The following is a 17973-nucleotide window of genomic DNA, read 5'->3' on the forward strand; positions in this document are numbered from 1 at the left end:
ACACGGATTTTCTGCGCCACGATCCAGCGACGGGGGGTAATTCACCAAGCTCTAGAGTCACGGACCTTGTTCCCTGCTTTCACAGCAATGGATCTGAAAGCGTTGAACTTTCAACGACTTTGTCGGAAGTCACGCTCAGGCGATGTGAACGATACGCTCGTAGCATTACGGATCTTATCGCTGCGACTCGTCCAAGATCAATACGGTGGGCCCAAAGTCCTGCTCCTCGAGCGTATCACTATTGATTCCTCTCCTGATGTTGTCGTTCTGAGCTTCTTCTTCCGTAGCAAAACGGTAGCAACGCGTCTCAGCCAGTCCAAAGCGCTTGCCTTTCACGAGGAAAGCTTTGATACCTCGATGCGTGATGACGGCGATGTTGCTATACGTCGCGGAAAGTTCTTTCAGCCTTCTTCGCACTCGTTCAGCACGCGTACTAGCCGCTTCAGTGCTATGCTCGGGATAGTCCCACTCTTCATTGCACTCGGAGAAGTCGAATTGGGGAAAGTTTGACGCTAGCTGTTTTCGCGACAAGCCCTTGTTGCAGACGGCGTCGTTGGCTTCTCGAAGATCGGGCCAGATCTGAACGGGGATGTGGAATGAACCTGCCTCCGTCAAGAATGGAAACATGTTTACCGCAGTTTGTATGGTGCGGGTCATGGGCGAGATGAGGATCAAATCTGGCTGGACTGTGAGGTTGACGCGTTTGGTGGAGACGTTGCCGGCTTTTGTCAACGGCGGATCTCGGTGTGCATAGCCGCGCTGGACGTTGTGCAGTGCTTCGCCATGGCGTATGATATGTACACGCGCTGTCATGATGTTCCCGCAAGCAAGTGGATGACGCGGGTGTCAAAGGTAGGAGGACTGAAGACGGCTACTCAGGGTTATCGATAAGAAGGCCTGAAGCTTAGCATCGCTTGAACCTTCGAAGCTCCGCTCCTGCGCGCTCATCTTCCGCGTCATTGCACATATCGTCGTCAACTTCCTTTCTGAACGCACTCCGGAGCTACTGGCCAGGATAATGGATTCGCTGCTTTTCTATCACATGCCCGAGGTATGCAGCTGCAGCTGGGCCCCCTTCGACGGCGCATGAACTTGTTCAGGAGATGGCGGCACCCACCGTCATCGATGCCAAGGTCACCGAAAGATCTCCGCTATCGGATGTTGCATCGATCTGCATCTGATAAGATGAGATTGATAAAATTCCCCACCACCTACTCCGCCGGAGCCAATCGCGAACACCGCACGTACGACGTCAACCTCTTTTTTAGGCAGAATGCTCGTACTGCGACAAGGTATAAGAAAACTCTGCGAGGGTCTATCGGCCGTAGCATTCGTGCAGTGCCCTGATGCTGATGGGTACGCGATGTGTTTTCGAGGCGTGCCGTCGGATCTATAAGAAGCAAATCGAGGACTTTGGTACCCTCAACATCTAAGCTTCTGTGGTATTCGTTCTCTGCCCATCACACCATGCGGTTCTCTGGCGTCGTTCTCGCCTCGCTGGCGTCCATTCTTGTCCATGCGCAGAACAACACAACCTCATCCTGGCCATGGCAAACCTTCAAATCTCGCCCTGGTTTCGAGCCCCCGGTACTTTCGGTCAACAAGACAGGTGACACCGCACCTGGAGTTATCACTTTCCCCCAGAGTGGAGGTGGGGCCCACAACTACAGTCTGAACATCTTTGAAGAAGATGGCGAGTTGGTTTGGCAGTCTGGCTACGGCGACTACGCCGCCTTCAGAGTTTCTGAGCTCTTCGGCGAACCCGTACTGGCCTACTTCAGTGGCATCTCTCTCACAGAACCTTGGGGTTTCGGGTATGGCGTAATCTACATCCTCAACCAGCAATACGAGAGCATCTACAATGTTACTCTCTGGAACGAAACATACCCACTCGAGAGCATCTATCCGCTGTACGATCCTACTCAGTATCAACCTTTCAGCTGGGTTGATATGCACGAGAACCTTATCACGCCTGAGGGTACGATGTTCATCGCCGCTGTGAATGTTACCCCATGGGATTTATCATCCATCGGCGGCCCGAAGGATGGGTGGGTTGTGGATTCCATTGCGCTCGAGCTCAACGTTACGAACAGCGAGATTCTCTGGCAGTGGAGCCATCTTGACCACGTGGACCAAATCTCGCTCAAAAGCGCTGTACCAACGTATCCGCTTGGCGAGCTAGGCAAGAACAGCAGTTACCCTTGGGGCCCTTTCCACATCAACTCCATCGAAAGATTTGAGGACGGAAGTTACTTGATCTCTTCAAGGCATTACTGCTCCATCTACAAGGTTTTCCAAAACGGCACCGTGGCATGGACTTTGAACGTAAGTTTTCATCCCCGTTCCCATCCTTCCGCCGGTACGCACTAGTGGTGAGCGCCATGCTAACGAGACCCCAGGGACATTCCGGTGGCGACTTCGCCCTTGAGAATGGTCTTTCCTTCTGCTACCAACATGACGCGCGTATTCATCCGTCTCGTTCGCCCAACACCACCACCATCTCTCTCTTCAACAACGACAACAGCGCCGTCGTACCTAAAGTCAACGAGACTACCGGGATCTTCCTCTCCATCGACGAGCGCACAATGACTGCGACCTTGCTACAAGAACTCGCTGACCCAGACGATGTCATCTACTCAGTCAGCCAAGGCAACATGGAAGTCCTCCCCTCCAACCACTCTATCATGGGATACGGCAGCGTCCCAACTCTGAAGGAGTATGACCAAGATGGCAATGTTGTATTGACTGTGAAATGGGGAGAACCAGAGAAGGTGCAGAGCTACCGCGCCTACAAGGCCGAGTGGGTTGGTAAGCCGAGTACCAAACCTGATGTGTACGCCTGCAAGGCGAGCAACGGCACAGAGGTCTACATGAGCTGGAATGGTGCCACTGAAGTTGACACGTGGACCGTATTCGGCGGTGCATTCAACGGAACCCTTAGCAAGGTCGCCAGTGTTGAGAAGTCTGGTTATGAGACCAAGACAGTCGTGGGCCACAAGCTTGGGTTCGTGAGGGTAGAGGCAAGTGGCGAGGAGATTGAGACTGGTGTCTCGCATATCGCAGCGGTATCGGAGATGTGCTAGGCATCATGTGAACGATGGAAATAATAACCGATGCATTACGCATCCGTATGTATAAATCGACACTTCATAGTACTCTCAGCCTACCATGGGTAGCCTCCTGTATTATGAATAAACTTCCCACATTCCTCATCTCTCTTTCCATCAACAAGCTCCATAATGCTCTTCACCGTGTCCTCCGCACTCCTTGCACCGAACTCCACTTTGTTATATGGGCCAAGATTGGAAGCCGTGAAGCCAGGGTCGTAGCAGAAGACCTTCATCTTGACATTGTCTGCCTCTTTCGCAGCATCAGCATCGCCCTCCCCAGCTTTCTCGAAGTCCACCTGCGGAACACCCAGACCGTACTCCACATACATACACGAGCTGATCATGTTGAAGGCGACCTTGCTGGCACGGTATGGGACGGCTTGGATCTTGTACATTGGGCTTTCAGTGGAGAGACGGCGGCCGATTGATCCTGCTCCGGACGAGATGTTGATAATGCGAGGGTTCGCGCTCTTCTTCAGCGACGGAATGACGGCGTTGGTAAGAAGCCATGGGCCTGTTGCATTCACGTCGAAAGCCGTTGCCAAGCGCTGGCGCTCCGTCAAGCCTTCGGGCAGCGCGACTGCAGCATTGTTGAAGAGGATATCGAGTTTGCCGTACTTCTTTTCAATGAGTGTTGCGGTTTGCTTGATATGGTCGTCGTTCTGCAAATCAAGATGTACAAGCTCGATGCTACCGGAAAGCTTGCGTGCTTGCAGGTCTTCGAGGGCGGCCGACCCTTTCGTAGTCGATCGTGAGGCAAGGAGGACGTGATATTGACCCCGCTTCAGGAGCTGGTGAGCGATCTCAAATCCGATGCCGCTATTCGCCCCGGTGACGAGAGCAATATCTTTAGCGATGGACTGCATTGTGAGTAATGTGAGGATGTGGTGTGACCAAGGTAAGAAGAGAAGTGTCGCATTGACTTTAAGATGGCTCAACATGGGCTTAAAGCCACAGTAATATACGCTTCCTACCTTCGCGAGAGTTTGGCCGCCGCCGGACTTACGAGTTCAAATTCCGCGATGATGCGCTGTAGTCGGCCTAGCGGTCGTGCCGCAGTCGTGTGTGTAAACTGGGTCTATACATTGAGACGGTCATTTCACGACTAGTCGACGTTCTCGGGCGGATGAGAGTAGGCCAGGCCGGACTATCTGGACGCCTAAAGGCTTCAAGCCGGCGTTGGAGGCTCGGAGTACAGGTTTTGCACTTTCAATCGCCGGCGCTAGTATCGAAATGGACTAGAGGAATTGCACAAACACCACCCCGGGGCCGTCCACGAGTGCGCTGTGGGCGTCATCAAGAGCTAGCACGCTGTGAAGCATCGTGGAAGAGTCAAAAATAGCTGAATTTGTTTTGCCAAGTATTGATGCCATGCAAGTATATAAGATCCTTCGAATGTATCGTTACCTGACCTGCACTGCAACCCCATCATCACCCCGGATTTGCGGAGACAACGAATCGGCTCGCAACTCTCTCACTGCGACATCCGGGGACTTCAGCCAATCTTGCTGCACCAAACCTCTACCGCGCTCGGTCATCTGAAGATGTGGAAGCTCCTCCCGTAATGCGGTGATGCCACCTTTGACGCTACTTGCGGAGATGGCTTTGGCGCGGAGCACGCTCGTCGCGACGCGGGCCGTATCACCACCATAGCAAACGATATATACGTCTTTGCCAGCAAGGTCATGCGCACTAATGCGCTCGCTTGTGAATGTTGATTCCAACTCTTTCCATTGCTTCTCGAGAACCGCGGCATCCGAGAACGGGCCTGGTGTGGAGGCGTTTAGGCTTTGTAGCGGTAGGTTGTACGATCCTGGGATGTGACTAGTGACGAAGTCCTCTGGCTTCCTCAGATCAAGCAGAACGGCACCATTGTCTTCGCCGATAGACTCAGCGAACTGCGATAGCGCTCGTGTTGGTGTGAGTTCCCATGCTTCGTCGTAGCGGTACAGGTCGACTGCGGTGAGATTCTGCAGTCATGTTAGCTATGTTTGACAAAGCGCGACAGCATTAGGGCCAGCCGCGAAGATGCCAAGGGAAAAAGCGCCTCTTACCTCGTTGTGTATAGGGCGAAAAGCGGAATCTCCAAGCTTGTCAAAATATTCATCGATGTACTGGTATGGGCCATCGCAGGCCACGAATGCGCAGTCGATGATACCGTTGGCACCGGCAAGGTCAGATAATGTGCCGTCATTTTTTCGCTTTTCGAGATAGTTGAACAGCCCTGACAATGTCAGTGGATATACTTGTACTGCGAGATAATTCCGCTTACCTTGCAAATTAAACCCTGAAGATGGACCGCAGACCAGACCTGCGCGGCAGAGTGCCAGGGATTGACTGAAGGCATCTTTAGAGCCCACCTCTTCAATGGCATCCACGGAGTCGCGCCATGGGAACTCGACAGGGCTCAAAAGAGCGAGAGACCTAGGTCCTGGAACTCGATCGCCGGCGGCGGTGCACACACTGGGCACTTGGTCAGGCTACATCTCCATAAACAGTGAGAATCTGTCGACTCACCCTAATCGAACCACAGACGGCTTCGCTGACTTGAAATATTGGCCAAGCCCTGTCATCGTCCCAGAGGTACCCATGCCCGCGCACATGAGACGAATGTTGGGTAATTGTTGATGGATCTGCGGTCCGGTCCATTTGACGTGCGATTGCCAGTTCTGGAGAAGTTAGCCTATGCCGCTTCGAATAAAGCCAATGGGGTAGCTTACTGCGTCGTTTTCGTATTGATTGACGTTGAGGATTGCTTCGTCCTTTTCGGCCATGGTTCTAGCTCGATGTATGCCGCCGCGTTCGTCGTGTGGCTCTGGTTGCGAAGGACCACCAAAGAGCGTACTGCCAGTGAGTTAGATGGCTTCGAGACACAAATGATTGCCTCTCGTACATGTCCAGTCCAAAGAATTGCATGAGCCTGAGTTTTGGAGCCGAAGTCTTGTTACTCAAGAAGGCTCGAACATCTTGTATCCCGTGGTTGATACGAGACACCAAGGCCAGAGATATGACGGTAGATCCTGAACTGTACTCGACTACTGTCTTGGACTTCTCCGGGTGGACCTCTTTGGTCAACATGTTCAACGCTGGCGTCGCATTAGCAATGTGGGATGCTGACTACGCTCATCTACTTCGCACATACCAGGCATGATCTTGACATTGTTCGAGGGATGCATAGACATCATCTTCGCATGTATCCTAACACCATCGTTGTAGTACGGGTTCAAGCTTGGCGGAATCTCAACGAGAGGAATCATTGGTGTGCGGTCGGGGTCGAAGTAGTTCTGGAGAGCATCTGGCCCTGAATAGGCGTTCAAATAATTCCGTGAGACCATGTTGAAGTGAGCGAAAGTTGTACGAGACAGTACGAGTGCAGCCCAAGCGCTGGAACGGACTGCTCTTTAACTGAGCGCTTTCGCGGTGACACATCGGAGCCTGCCTGTCGAAGTCGATATTGAACCAAATGATCTACAGCACCGGGATATTTTTGCGTGGGCATCATGCAACATGCAACGATGAAGGTGCTCATCGGTGTCACTTCATGGGTGCTAGTACTGGGGCGAAGATCAATCCCGAAGTGGGACTCGTACGGCAGGATTCCCGCTGCGGCCATGGGAACGTCCCGCATCGGCCAAGACGTGTAAATTTGATTTGCGGGCGAGAGCGCAACACCAAAGATGACGTGAGAAGGCTCATTGGACGGGATGGTGATGGTCGTTGATGGCTTCGAGGCACATTGAGGCACATTGAGCACATTGATGGCGGCGAGTCAGGACGAGACGCGCCTGTACTAGTGTACTCTCGGACTAGCGTTGACGCGACATGGGCCACCCCACGGGTGTTCTGGAGTTTTGGATGTCACGAACCTCGCCATGTGTCGGTCTGACACGACGACAGGGTATGAGAGAACATTTGACGTGCATACGTCGCAATTCTTTACCGAAGCCCGCCCCTGCGTGGAGCACACGCGCATAGTCGCCCTCATTGTACTCAACAGCGTTCCCGGTGAGCGCGCCGCGAACTGGACATGCTGTGACACCCATTGTTTGTTGCAAATTGCTGTTAGCTGTCAGTCATAGTACCTGGGCGTAAGAACATTTGGTAGCCAACAGGACCCAAGAAGCTAGGGTATGAGCGTAGAAGCTTACACACCTAGTTTGCATCGTACTTTGCAAGGATGTATCCGGCTCCTTACGTCTTACGTTTTCGGAAGTATACACAAAGTGGAAGATCAACTGATCGGCGTCGATGGACCAGGTTGAGTACTACATGTCAGATTGCGGTCCCAGACTGCGTTGGCGTCTGCACCAACGTTGTCTCCACCGCTTCAAGTCGTAATCATATCTGTCGAGCTCGGCCCGTGTTGAGTCGTGCTATTCTTTTAACAAGCCATCCCAAGACACCACAGACTTCGTGAAGACGAGCAATCGAACCTTTCTGAACCATGGCGACAAAAGATCAGCCCCAGGCTGCCATAAGCACACCGGAAAAATCTGTTGCGGAGGCCTCCTCTGTTCAGGCGCCAAAGCAGCCTCCAGAATTCAACGAACAAACCAGTACGGTATGCGCAGATGACATTCCGAATTTTGCTGACTCCATACTCCAAAGACTACGTACCAGTCAAGACGATCATTACGGTGGGTACTTACCCGGCTGTTCTTCCTTTCGATACTTACGTATTAGCAGATTTTCCTTGCTTGCGCGAGCGTCGACTTGTTGGCCTTGATGGATCAAACAACACTTGCAGCTAGCTTGACCATCGTCAGCAAGGATCTCAACGCCAGTAACGAAAGCGCGTGGATCGCAGGCGCATACTTCTTGACGTCCACGTCATTCCAACTCCTCTACGGACGGCTTTCTGACATTTGGTCCCGCAAGGTGCTCTTAGTTATCGGCATTGGCATCTTCTTTCTCGGCTCGCTAGCTGCTTCCTTGGCAAAGTCCGCTCTGCAGCTGATCGTCTTCCGTGCATTCATGGGCGTCGGAGGTGGCGGCCTCATGACGGTTGCGCAGATGATCGTATCGGACATCGTGCCTCTTCGCGAGAGGGGAAAGTATCAGGGTATACTCGTAAGTGACGTTGCAATGCGTTCTGTGGCATACCGCTCACTTTATGTCAGGGCTCTGTTGTAGCTCTGGCGAATGGCATTGGGCCAGTGATAGGTGGTGCACTCGCTTCCCAAAGCCACGATTCTTGGTATGGACTCCCTACCGACATCCAATCAAAACAAGACTAAGCCGGTTGCAGGAGGTGGATCTTCCGGCTGAACTTGTTCTTATGCGTTCTTACCACTGGCTCCGTCATGTTCTTCATGCCACTTAGGAAGGTCGACGGTAGTTGGAAAAGGTCAGTACTAGCTACCTTCGCTCATGTCAAATACTGACAGTATCAGGAAATTAGCAGCAATCGACTTCCTCGGAGCCTTCCTGGCTCTCGCTGGGTCTGCATTGCTCGTAGTATGTTGCGCGACATCATCAGGCATCCATCCTAGCCAACGCTAACCATCCTAGCTCGCCTTGACATGGGCTGGAGGAGAATACGCTTGGGGATCTGCGCACGTCATTGCAACCCTGGTAGTTGGCATTGCAGTTTCAGCTATCTTTGTCGCGTGGCAGTGGAAAGGCACCAGCGTGCCATTGATACCGAGTAGGTTTGCCTCAGGCAACAGGCAAAGCTTCGTGCTGACTCATACCAGTGACCATCTTCACATCCAAAGTCGTTAACGGTGCCGCGCTGACCATGTTCGTGAACGGCTGGAACTTCCTTGTTCAGGTCTACTACATTCCTTCATTCTACCAATTGGTTTATGGCTACTCAGCCGTGAAGTCCGGAGCACTACTACTCCCCATCACGCTCACACAAAGTAAGACAATGCATCTCATCCACATCGGTTCGTATCTGACTCTCACATAAGCTCTCTTCAGTACCCTGTCAGGTCTTATTGTACACTGGACCGGTCGTTACAGAGAGTGCCTACTGGTAGGCTGGGCGATATGGGCGATTGGTTTGGGCCTGATCACGACACTCGATAGCCCATCTCTCGGAAAGCAGATAGGTTATGGCCTGCTCGCTGGTCTTGGTCTTGGCAACACACTGCAACCCTCACTCATCGCTGTTCAGGCGGGGGTAGAGCGCAAACACATGGCTGTCGTCACCTCGACGCGCAACTTCGTACGCAATCTTGGCGGCACCCTTGGCCTCGCGATCTCAGGTACTGTGATCAACAACGCGGTTCGATCATCACTGGTTCCGTACGGGCTTTCGAGGCCAGAAATCCGGCTGTTGCTGGATTCGCCAGACATGTTTCGGGAGTCGGTCGGCCAAGAGCGTACCGATCTCGTCAGAGCTGCACTTGCAGTAGCGTATCAGCAGGGCTTCCGGATTGTTTTCATCGTCGGCGCAGTGCTTAATGCGCTCGCATTTGTCGCTGCTTGGTTCCTGATGCCTCAGGTGGAGTTGAGCAGAAAGGACGATGCCCAACTGAAAGAGGAAGGCAAGAAGAGAGATGAGGAAAAGCGCGGCACGACTTCCTCTGCATAAAAGTTTTGATCATGACAATCAGAAGGACCGGCGAGACGCAGGACACAACACGATGAGCCAATTTTTGGGCATCTGAGATGCGACGACAATTGCAACTACCGACGACGCAGGATGGATGCCGGGTAAAGAATAGATTACTATCCATAGAGTCATGATTACTATATACCCTAGCAAACCGGCCCCACATCGAAGAAGTACACTAATGCCCCGCGCAGTTACTATAAGTGCTTGTTTCGTTGTCAAGCATAGATAGTAACCGGGTAACGAAGCTTAATTGCACATTAATTCTATAATGTTGTTCAAAATCATAGTACTATATCAGTCGAGCATCTCTCCAAACATGAGTAGCATCATGATATTTCGTTGAGACTATCGACAACCGCAAGCATGCTCACCACTATTCTCGTCGCTCTCGCACTGACTGTAACCGGTCTCTCACAAGCACCGGAAGGCTACCGTACGGTGTACATGACGTCAGCGCAAGACACCAAATTCGTCGTTGTACCAAAGTCACGAGCCGCAGGAGCAACACTCGTGGTGTAAGATACATGTCTCTTTTTCCTTCTAATACCAACGCATTTGGCTAACGTATGTCTCAGGCAAACCCTGACGTCTACGCCGGCGCAATCATGGTACATCAAGTCACCTAACAATGCTACCTCCATCCAGCTCGCATCCACAACACTCTGCATGGATGCAGGGCCGAAGTCTGGCTGGAAAGATATGGCCAACATCTACCTCCGCGAATGCGTTGCTGGGAGTGAACAGCAGACCTGGAACGCCATGGCTGATGGACGTATCGCTCTTGCTGCTAGCAGTGGAACGCAGCAATGTGTCGATTTACAGTATCTGCGTGCTGTGCAGAATAATCCGGTTGGGTTGTATAACTGTGCCGGGCTGGGGAACACCGGGGCGGCTGACAAAGGGATTAATTGGCCTCTGAGGAATGCTACGGTTGTGTAGGCGAAATGAAGGGTGATTCGTGTAGCATCTGATGTAGCCTGAACGGTCGAGGATCTACTTCGTTCTGTCATCAATGGCATGTTCCGCATTAGATATGATCGTTCCATCTCCGGATTTGATCAATATATCCTCTCGTAATCTAGACATCTTTAGGGATTCGACGCTCTCCAGTCATTGAACGGGCTGGTGGGTTCAGGACGGCTTCATCAGGCGGGCGGCCATGTGCAAGATTGTGTGAAGCTGACGTTGGCTTGATATCAATTTCGAGGAACTGCATCCGCAACTAGCCGGGAGATGGGGAAGATGCCGTTAATGCGTCATGGTTTCGGAGGGTCGTGAGAACGGACGGAGGGTTGTAGATCAGCCAAGGCGAGCTCGGGAAGATGGCGGGGCTGCGCACGAGCCCTCCGTTCCACCTCAGCTTCCGGATGTTCAGTCCATCGCGATACTCTCCACGTCTCCACACTCATCGAGGCTGCCACGCTGTTACGTCAGAACTCAGCCGCAATCACGAGCACCCACAGAGCGCATGCGCCGACACATTTGTATAGATTCAGATATTCGTAAGCTATCGAGTGTCTACTGAGCCAAATGCTTACATATCAGCGCCCATAGTATGACACGGTAGACAGATGCTTGAACTGCAAAATCGCGCGCCCATCCTCCAAAGCCAAACCGCGGAACCTGTCCATGACCATCTCCTTCATTCGCTCCGCCTTTTCGCCCTGCAAATGGTAGCCAAACCTGTTCCCTGTGCTGTCGTTGCACCAATTCCACAGCGCCTCCACGTTCTCGAGCGTACGCGTGCCAAAACCGCGCGATACCTTCACATCGCCAAACCCAGCGGCGCTCAGATCGCGCTGCATCTCCGGCAGGGTCGAAGGCCATATAAAATTATCTACAGGCTCGCCGAGTTCCGCTAAGACGTCATTGCGGACGTCTTGGATGGGTAGAAGGAATGCGCCGTCCTGAGTCGCGAGACCTATAGCAGTGCCGGGCTTGGCCAAAGTGGCGGCTTGAGCGAGGAAGAGAGGTTTGTCGCTAAACCAGTGGTATGACATGTTGCAGTGTATGGCATCAAACTTCTGTCCTGCGAACATGGAAAGATCGCGCACGTCGGCGACGTGAAGCTCTACGTAAGGCTTGAGCTCTGGATGTTCTTCCAAGGCCTCTCGCGCCCGCTTGATGCTGTGTTTGTCTAGATCAAACCCCACGACTTTCCCAGTCGGGCCTACAATTTGCGCAATATCGAGAACGTCGCTCCCGGGACCACAGGCAGCCACGAGGACGTGTTGGCCTTTGGAGATGTTCATCATCTCTGTCAGGGCATGACCGTAGCCGCGCTGCATCGTATTCGTGCGGCTGTAGCGATCTGCTGTTGTTTCGGTGGCTGTGCCCCATTTCGTGGGTTCTTCGGCTTGTGTAGCGAGGACGGACATGATGAATGAGAATATGGACAGTTCTAAGCAGATGGAAATGGTGATGATTTGGGATTGAAGGTGCAACGGCAAGTCCGGAAGCGTCGAATACTGTGAAGTTATATGCGTAGGGTATGCTGCGATAAGCACTTACGGGAGAGCAATTGGCTGGCACTTCGTACGAGCCGGCAGATCCTATCGATCTCTACTGCGTGGTGTATACCGAGCGGGGGAGGCCCGAGGATATGCCGTCTCTTGGATCTTCAGTCTGACAGCAACGTCATCCAGATATAGCCGCTTGTAATGCTCTCTTGTATAAGACCGCAATGGGGCCCGTACAGCTATACACGCCAAGCCTTCGGGTAGGGGGAGGGCTATATACAAGAAGCGGCCTCGGCGTCTCTTTCGCCACCACTCTCGCAATACATACGTGTTTTAGACCTATCTATTGCCACAGTTTCAGAAGGACTGCCATGACTGAGGCATTGACTTCGCCATTTAAGGTTGGGCAGCCCAAGACGTATCGGACGAAGGGTTCCGTGGGGTCTCCCAGCCCGATTGCGTTGACATGTGCTTTTTACGGACAGAGTTTGCACTAGTGTGGGGCGGCTATATGCCATATCCAACATTCTTCTCGATGTTCGAAACGCGCTGGAATGCAGAGCTTATACTGGTTCGGCGCCTTGAGTTTATCAACACATCAACGTCAGTTCTTGTTGAGGCATTTCTCAAACATCTCACTGAGTGATGGGAATAAAGCAGCGGATGCATGCTGATATTGTCGCGCATGAGTACAAAATCAACTGTCTTGAGAATAGATGCTATCCCGATAAGAACATTTACGTTCACTCTGACGATTAGACTCTAGACCAAAGCGCCAGTAAAGTGTCTCCATGAATATCTCTAAGCTACTCGACCCCAAAACGCCGAGATAATGTTCGCCACCAACGCCGAGATCGATCGCTACCTTCGCCGAGACATCGATCACGGCTTGTCAATCAATAACACCGTCGCCCAGTAAATAAGGTTGTGTACTACCTTCATAACTCTTCTCACCACTCCGACATTCTTACCTTCTTACTCCAATCGAGGGCGAATCTGGTCGCTGAGCCAAACAAACACGCGTGATTTCATCAGCGAATACATGAGATCCATGATCGTTACTGTATGGAGCCCTTGAGACGTCGAGAAGAAGAGAACTCAAAGCCATTAGTACCCTTCTTGATGTCGCGGATCCGAACGTGACATGTAAGGATAAGATTTACGTATACTGTCTTTTGTATCTCAACTCCATCGGCATCGATAAGACATCGGGCCAGGAGCATACCCGTCTGTGTGCTGCAGAAGTCGCTTCCATGATACTACCTAGGCATTCACTCACAGCAAGGAACATAATGCTAAGGCTGCCAACATCATGCACTCACAAGGCTCTATCTCGATTGTTGACATTGTATCAAACACCACAAACGCTGTTTACAAACACACCGCTCACCTCCAAGTCTAAGTGCAGATCATCCCATCGTACCCAAGACTGACACCACGAACCCTCATCACACAAACAATCCCTACACAACAACCAGCATGTCAGTAACCTCCTTTATCAAAAGCCTAGTAGATTTCGTATCCTACAACTGGAACTGCCACCAATGCGGTAGTAACAACGTGGCAAAAGAGCATCCAGCGCAATGCGCCTCCTGCTCGCATTTCCATTGCTGGAAGTGTGAAAACATCATTAACTAAGCTGCGGATGATGTCGAGCTAATTTACTTCATGTGCTGTCAACAAGATATATCTCATGACCAGTCTCTTCAAATGCTAGCTGCGAATACATTTAGGATCTTACTTGCGCTCAAAGAACCTTGTGTGGAAGACATGTGAATGCCAATGTTTGCACATAAATCACAGGGCGACAGCTCTTTGCAATAGTCTCGCACAATGCGCGCACACTTTATAGAGTAATGCTAAATTTGCTGCTGTATACCCAATGGAAGTGATACAATGTTGTTGACATGTTTTAGTCCAACGTAGCCGATTCTATAAGAGAGAAGTTCTCACAACCCTCGAAGCCTTCTCTCTCTATACAGCCATACTTGATCTACCGTTGTCACTTACTATATGCACATTTACCTGGTACTCTCAAGTCATCATCGCTTTCTTACTTCCCCACGAAGAAACGGCTTGCGCTTTTGCTTCGCCAACAACACCCTCCACTATGCTCATCTGGAACAATCCACTTATCAGGCTACTTGCCGGTTTAACCTGTATCTCAGCAGCTCCTATGGAAACCTCGGCCGGTAAAAGCACTTCGATAGCCGCACATAACACTCGAGATGTAAGTGCTTCATCTTAGTCGACACGACTGCAAATACCCTTTACTAATCACAAGGCTTAATAGGCCCCTCAATTCTCCCTCCAACTTCTATACAGCGTCTGGGATGAGGATAAATACCTTTACGTCGCCCAACGAGGGAAGCAAGGAATAGCATATGGACCATGTGGGGGCGACATAAAGAACAATTCCTTTGAGCTAATCCATTATACAGAATTAGGCAAAGACTCCCGTCCCAACGCCATCGATCATCCTCCGTTTCCCAGCAAAGAAGTAAGTAAACCGTCCTTCTTTTCCTCTTTAACATATGCTGACTCGGATGTTCGTCAGGTATCATTCCCTATCAAAGTACCCGGCAAAAAGAACTGCCGTTACGAAGGCAGTGGCGTCGACGCTGGCCAGATTCGGTGCGGAGATGAGGCTGTTGGGAAGTGTGGAGAAGACCCACAGTACGATGAGCCTACGATCACGTGTTCATGGGGGACAAAGTACCATCGCGGATATGTCTGCGAGTTCTGAGTACCCGTAGACTTGAGTTTGGGCATTCCGGAATGGATAGTTGGGAGGCAAGAGAGACGTATAGTGGACTGCAGTCATGTGACGAATCCACTGGAGAGGCGTCGCTTATGGTGTTCGTATGATGGCGGATGTTAATGTAGACAACACACGAGTCTTAGCGTTATTGGAAGATTGTACGCATCGATCGTGATTGCTGCTCTGGTGATTGCTCCTTGTAATGATTAGCCATTGTTTCGTCGTCATGTACCCCTAGAAACGTAGTGCTGATAATGTGAAGGGTAAAATGCTGGTGGCTGTACGTTGCCAAGCGCGAGACCGGAATACGAACGAAAGGATACTGTGGCCCTGTATGGGATGTGACGAATAGCAAACGAAAACGAATTGACCGGGCCGCAAAGAGTATCATGTTTGCAGTGGAAACATGTTTGCGATAGTCAGGTCCCGCCGGAAAGAGTGAAGTAGTCCGGGCAGCTGTGATACCATTACTTCTCATATGTCGTGCAATCTTGGCGTCACTTCGAAGTTGTCATATTGTACAACATGGTAAAGTGTCGATACTTTGAATGCTTGCTGTGATGCCTACGCAATCTGGTAAACAGGTCCTCTTACAGTGTGCTGCTGCTTATAAGAAGGCGGATAGTAACATGTCCACGACTGACCATCACCCAACACAGCAAGCTTGCGGAAGCCGAGATGATGTTCTACCCTTTTCTTCTCCTCTGTGCCCGTCGCTCCTTCGCTCTGCCGGCCAGCACCACCGATGTGTCGCGTTCGATAGACGACACAAACCAATACATGATCCTGGACGAGCTTGGCATACCATTGCGATCACCATTCATGCCAGGTCTCGTTTCTAGCAGCGATGAACGGATTCGGAAAAGAGATATCTGGAACAATACAAGGGTCAAAACCGAAGCGCCTTCCAACCGAAGCGCTTCAGACAACGCCTCGCAAGTCCGGCAACCAGCGGCCAAAGACCAGCTCACAGCTCTCGCCGAAATCATTCTGTTCCCAAGGACTTGCGAAATTGATCAGCAGTACGAAGTTCTCGCGATGGCTGAAATGTTCGTGAACATCGGTGTCGTCAAAGCTGATCTGGAAGGGGGCATACGCCGAAGCTCGTCTTTATGGGGCGAAGGTGTTCCAGGCAAAGAATATATAACCACATGGATGTATGTGGATATACTTGACGATGGGCCATTGTTGACGTCGGATCTGATAGAGAACATGTTCTATCTGATGATATATGATGAATCTTGCTATGCTACACCAGGCCAGACCAGAGGCGGCAGACTGCGGGCGGTGCATGCGCGTACGGGTAGGGAGCTTGCCAATGTGGTCATAAATGCGGTGGACTCTAGAGACGCGTAGTATTAGGCGATGGATCGCGTGGATTGGGAAGGCAATGTATTTGGATGATCCTTGGAGTACCCAGGCCCTTCAACCCTATTTCACCTTCAAGTCTTTCAAAGGCGTATCCGGATCCGCGTCCACAACATACTCGTCCAATTGGACCAAGCCCAGCAGAGCCTCGTCGTCAACAACGTCTGTCATTGCTGGTCTCTTTTCTGTTTGTTGGCTACGAGCTGCCTTCAGCTTCAAGATTGTCTCTTCATTGTATTTCTTGAAAGCCTTGGGGTTCTTCTTCTCCCTATGCGGATCATGCGACTCGCTCTTGAACTGATATCCTCTAACTCGGGGCCCTTGGCCAGACTTCTCGGGAAGCGTAGGTTCGTAATAGGCCTCGAAAGCGGCCATGTCGGCGTCGAAGGTATCCGCTTCGATGGAGGCGCGAATGCCGGCGAAGAAGGCCGAGAGAATGGCGTGGTTGTGTAGCTGAATGAGTACCCAGCCAAGCATTTCCTTCGCAGCAAGCAGGTGCTGGAGGAAGGCGCGATGATGCTTTGTGCACGCGTAGCATGTGCAGCCTTCAGATAGCGGGGTAACGGACAAGGCATGCTCACCGCTCCACATGTCGATGCCTAGCGAGCGGCGCGCGCTTGTGTTGCCGTCTCCGACGGGCGCTGGGAAGGTGAAGTCGAGGACGATACCCGCGTCGGTCGCGTCGGCGAGGAAGGGCACGGTGAAGACGTCCACGCCCATGCGCACGTGGCGAAGAAGCTCCTGTGGGCTGGCAGGGACGTGGAAGGATAGTCGTGGGAGGTGATGGAGCTGGTCGGGTAGGTCGTCGAGTAGATAGGCGTCGTAGATGGCGAGGCCGCTGATCTTGTCCACCATATCGTCTAGCAGGTGATTCAGATACCATGACTGTAGGTCGCGCTCGATGGGCAGGATGGGCGCAAAGATGCTCCATGCTTTCTCGCCCTCGTCGATAGTGCCCTGCTTGGCTACCATGTCACGCAGCCACACCTCGGTCCTGTCGCTCATCCGGTCTTTCCGCTTGAGACTGATGGCTTCCTGCCCGACTGGTATATCACCCAATCCCACGACGATGTCTGGTTGCAGCTTGCGTGCCGCGGCGGCATAGTACTCGGAGCTGAGAGTCGTGAAGCCGACCGACGTCAGAAGGCGTATCTCGGTGTCTGTATTCCCGTGAGGGCTGGCTATGGGCGGATTGCGACGCGCACCCAGGACGAGAAGCGTGTCTTCGGGGAGGGCGATGAACTTGCGCAACGGCTCAGGCACGTCATACTTGAAGACTGGCGGAGTCTTGTGCGGGCGCTTCTCGACGACTGCATGCTGTTAACGGTGCTTGGTGGCACATATGAGGAACGTTACGTACAGTCCTCGAGCGCGACGTATACCCCACCAACATCGGCGCTCCGTCGGAAGTTGTCCTGCGATACATGGGGTATGACGCCTCTGGATGTGTTGCCAATAAAGGCGGGTGTAAGGATACTCTTGCGTCCCGGGAACGACAGGCGGCCGAGTCGCGGCGCAAGCGAGCCTGACGTCTTGAGGAGCGTGAAATCCAGCATTTCAGCCGGCAGTTGACCAAGTTTCCTCGTCGAGACCCCGTCAGACATGGTAACACCGAAGATCTGATTGTTCAATGTCTAAAGCTTTCTCTCGGTCCATACATCAAGCCGCAGCTGTCGTATACAACTCCGAATGTCGTTGCCTATGGTGGGG

General features: G+C 52.0%; 8 protein-coding genes across 8 annotated transcripts; 3 read left to right on the forward strand and 5 right to left on the reverse strand.

Annotated features, from left to right (window-relative positions):
• Positions 1 to 174: 174 nt before the first annotated feature.
• On the reverse strand, positions 175 to 813 carry J4E92_000265 (uncharacterized protein; the record flags this gene model as incomplete). The annotated part of the gene is made up of 1 exon (XM_051491684.1): positions 175 to 813. The coding sequence occupies one exon, from the start codon at positions 811 to 813 to the stop codon at positions 175 to 177; it is 639 nt and encodes a 212-aa protein (XP_051357196.1).
• A 654-nt stretch (positions 814 to 1467) lies between these two features.
• On the forward strand, positions 1468 to 3083 carry J4E92_000266 (uncharacterized protein; the record flags this gene model as incomplete). The annotated part of the gene is made up of 2 exons (XM_051491685.1): positions 1468 to 2325; positions 2400 to 3083. The coding sequence occupies 2 exons, from the start codon at positions 1468 to 1470 to the stop codon at positions 3081 to 3083; spliced, it is 1542 nt and encodes a 513-aa protein (XP_051357197.1).
• An 80-nt stretch (positions 3084 to 3163) lies between these two features.
• J4E92_000267 (uncharacterized protein) lies at positions 3164 to 3976 on the reverse strand (the record flags this gene model as incomplete). The annotated part of the gene is made up of 1 exon (XM_051491686.1): positions 3164 to 3976. The coding sequence occupies one exon, from the start codon at positions 3974 to 3976 to the stop codon at positions 3164 to 3166; it is 813 nt and encodes a 270-aa protein (XP_051357198.1).
• Positions 3977 to 4513: 537 nt separating this feature from the next.
• J4E92_000268 (uncharacterized protein) lies at positions 4514 to 6445 on the reverse strand (the record flags this gene model as incomplete). Its single annotated transcript, XM_051491687.1, has 7 exons — positions 4514 to 5080; positions 5165 to 5334; positions 5383 to 5573; positions 5628 to 5779; positions 5831 to 5954; positions 6004 to 6196; positions 6253 to 6445. The coding sequence occupies 7 exons, from the start codon at positions 6443 to 6445 to the stop codon at positions 4514 to 4516; spliced, it is 1590 nt and encodes a 529-aa protein (XP_051357199.1).
• Positions 6446 to 7554: 1109 nt separating this feature from the next.
• Positions 7555 to 9651, forward strand: J4E92_000269 (uncharacterized protein; the record flags this gene model as incomplete). Its single annotated transcript, XM_051491688.1, has 9 exons — positions 7555 to 7666; positions 7719 to 7747; positions 7797 to 8180; positions 8231 to 8307; positions 8359 to 8457; positions 8504 to 8567; positions 8622 to 8757; positions 8807 to 8974; positions 9026 to 9651. The coding sequence occupies 9 exons, from the start codon at positions 7555 to 7557 to the stop codon at positions 9649 to 9651; spliced, it is 1695 nt and encodes a 564-aa protein (XP_051357200.1).
• Positions 9652 to 10038: 387 nt separating this feature from the next.
• J4E92_000270 (uncharacterized protein) lies at positions 10039 to 10614 on the forward strand (the record flags this gene model as incomplete). Its single annotated transcript, XM_051491689.1, has 2 exons — positions 10039 to 10190; positions 10251 to 10614. 2 exons carry the CDS (start codon positions 10039 to 10041, stop codon positions 10612 to 10614), a joined length of 516 nt encoding a protein of 171 aa, XP_051357201.1.
• Positions 10615 to 11216: 602 nt separating this feature from the next.
• J4E92_000271 (uncharacterized protein) lies at positions 11217 to 12053 on the reverse strand (the record flags this gene model as incomplete). Its single annotated transcript, XM_051491690.1, has 1 exon — positions 11217 to 12053. One exon carries the CDS (start codon positions 12051 to 12053, stop codon positions 11217 to 11219), a length of 837 nt encoding a protein of 278 aa, XP_051357202.1.
• A 4273-nt stretch (positions 12054 to 16326) lies between these two features.
• J4E92_000272 (uncharacterized protein) lies at positions 16327 to 17867 on the reverse strand (the record flags this gene model as incomplete). Its single annotated transcript, XM_051491691.1, has 2 exons — positions 16327 to 17573; positions 17624 to 17867. The coding sequence occupies 2 exons, from the start codon at positions 17865 to 17867 to the stop codon at positions 16327 to 16329; spliced, it is 1491 nt and encodes a 496-aa protein (XP_051357203.1).
• Between the last annotated feature and the right edge of the window lie 106 nt (positions 17868 to 17973).

This window comes from Alternaria infectoria (genome assembly GCF_024043175.1).
Source record: "Alternaria infectoria strain BMP 0036 chromosome Unknown scaffold_1, whole genome shotgun sequence".
Taxonomy (NCBI): domain Eukaryota; kingdom Fungi; phylum Ascomycota; class Dothideomycetes; order Pleosporales; family Pleosporaceae; genus Alternaria; species Alternaria infectoria.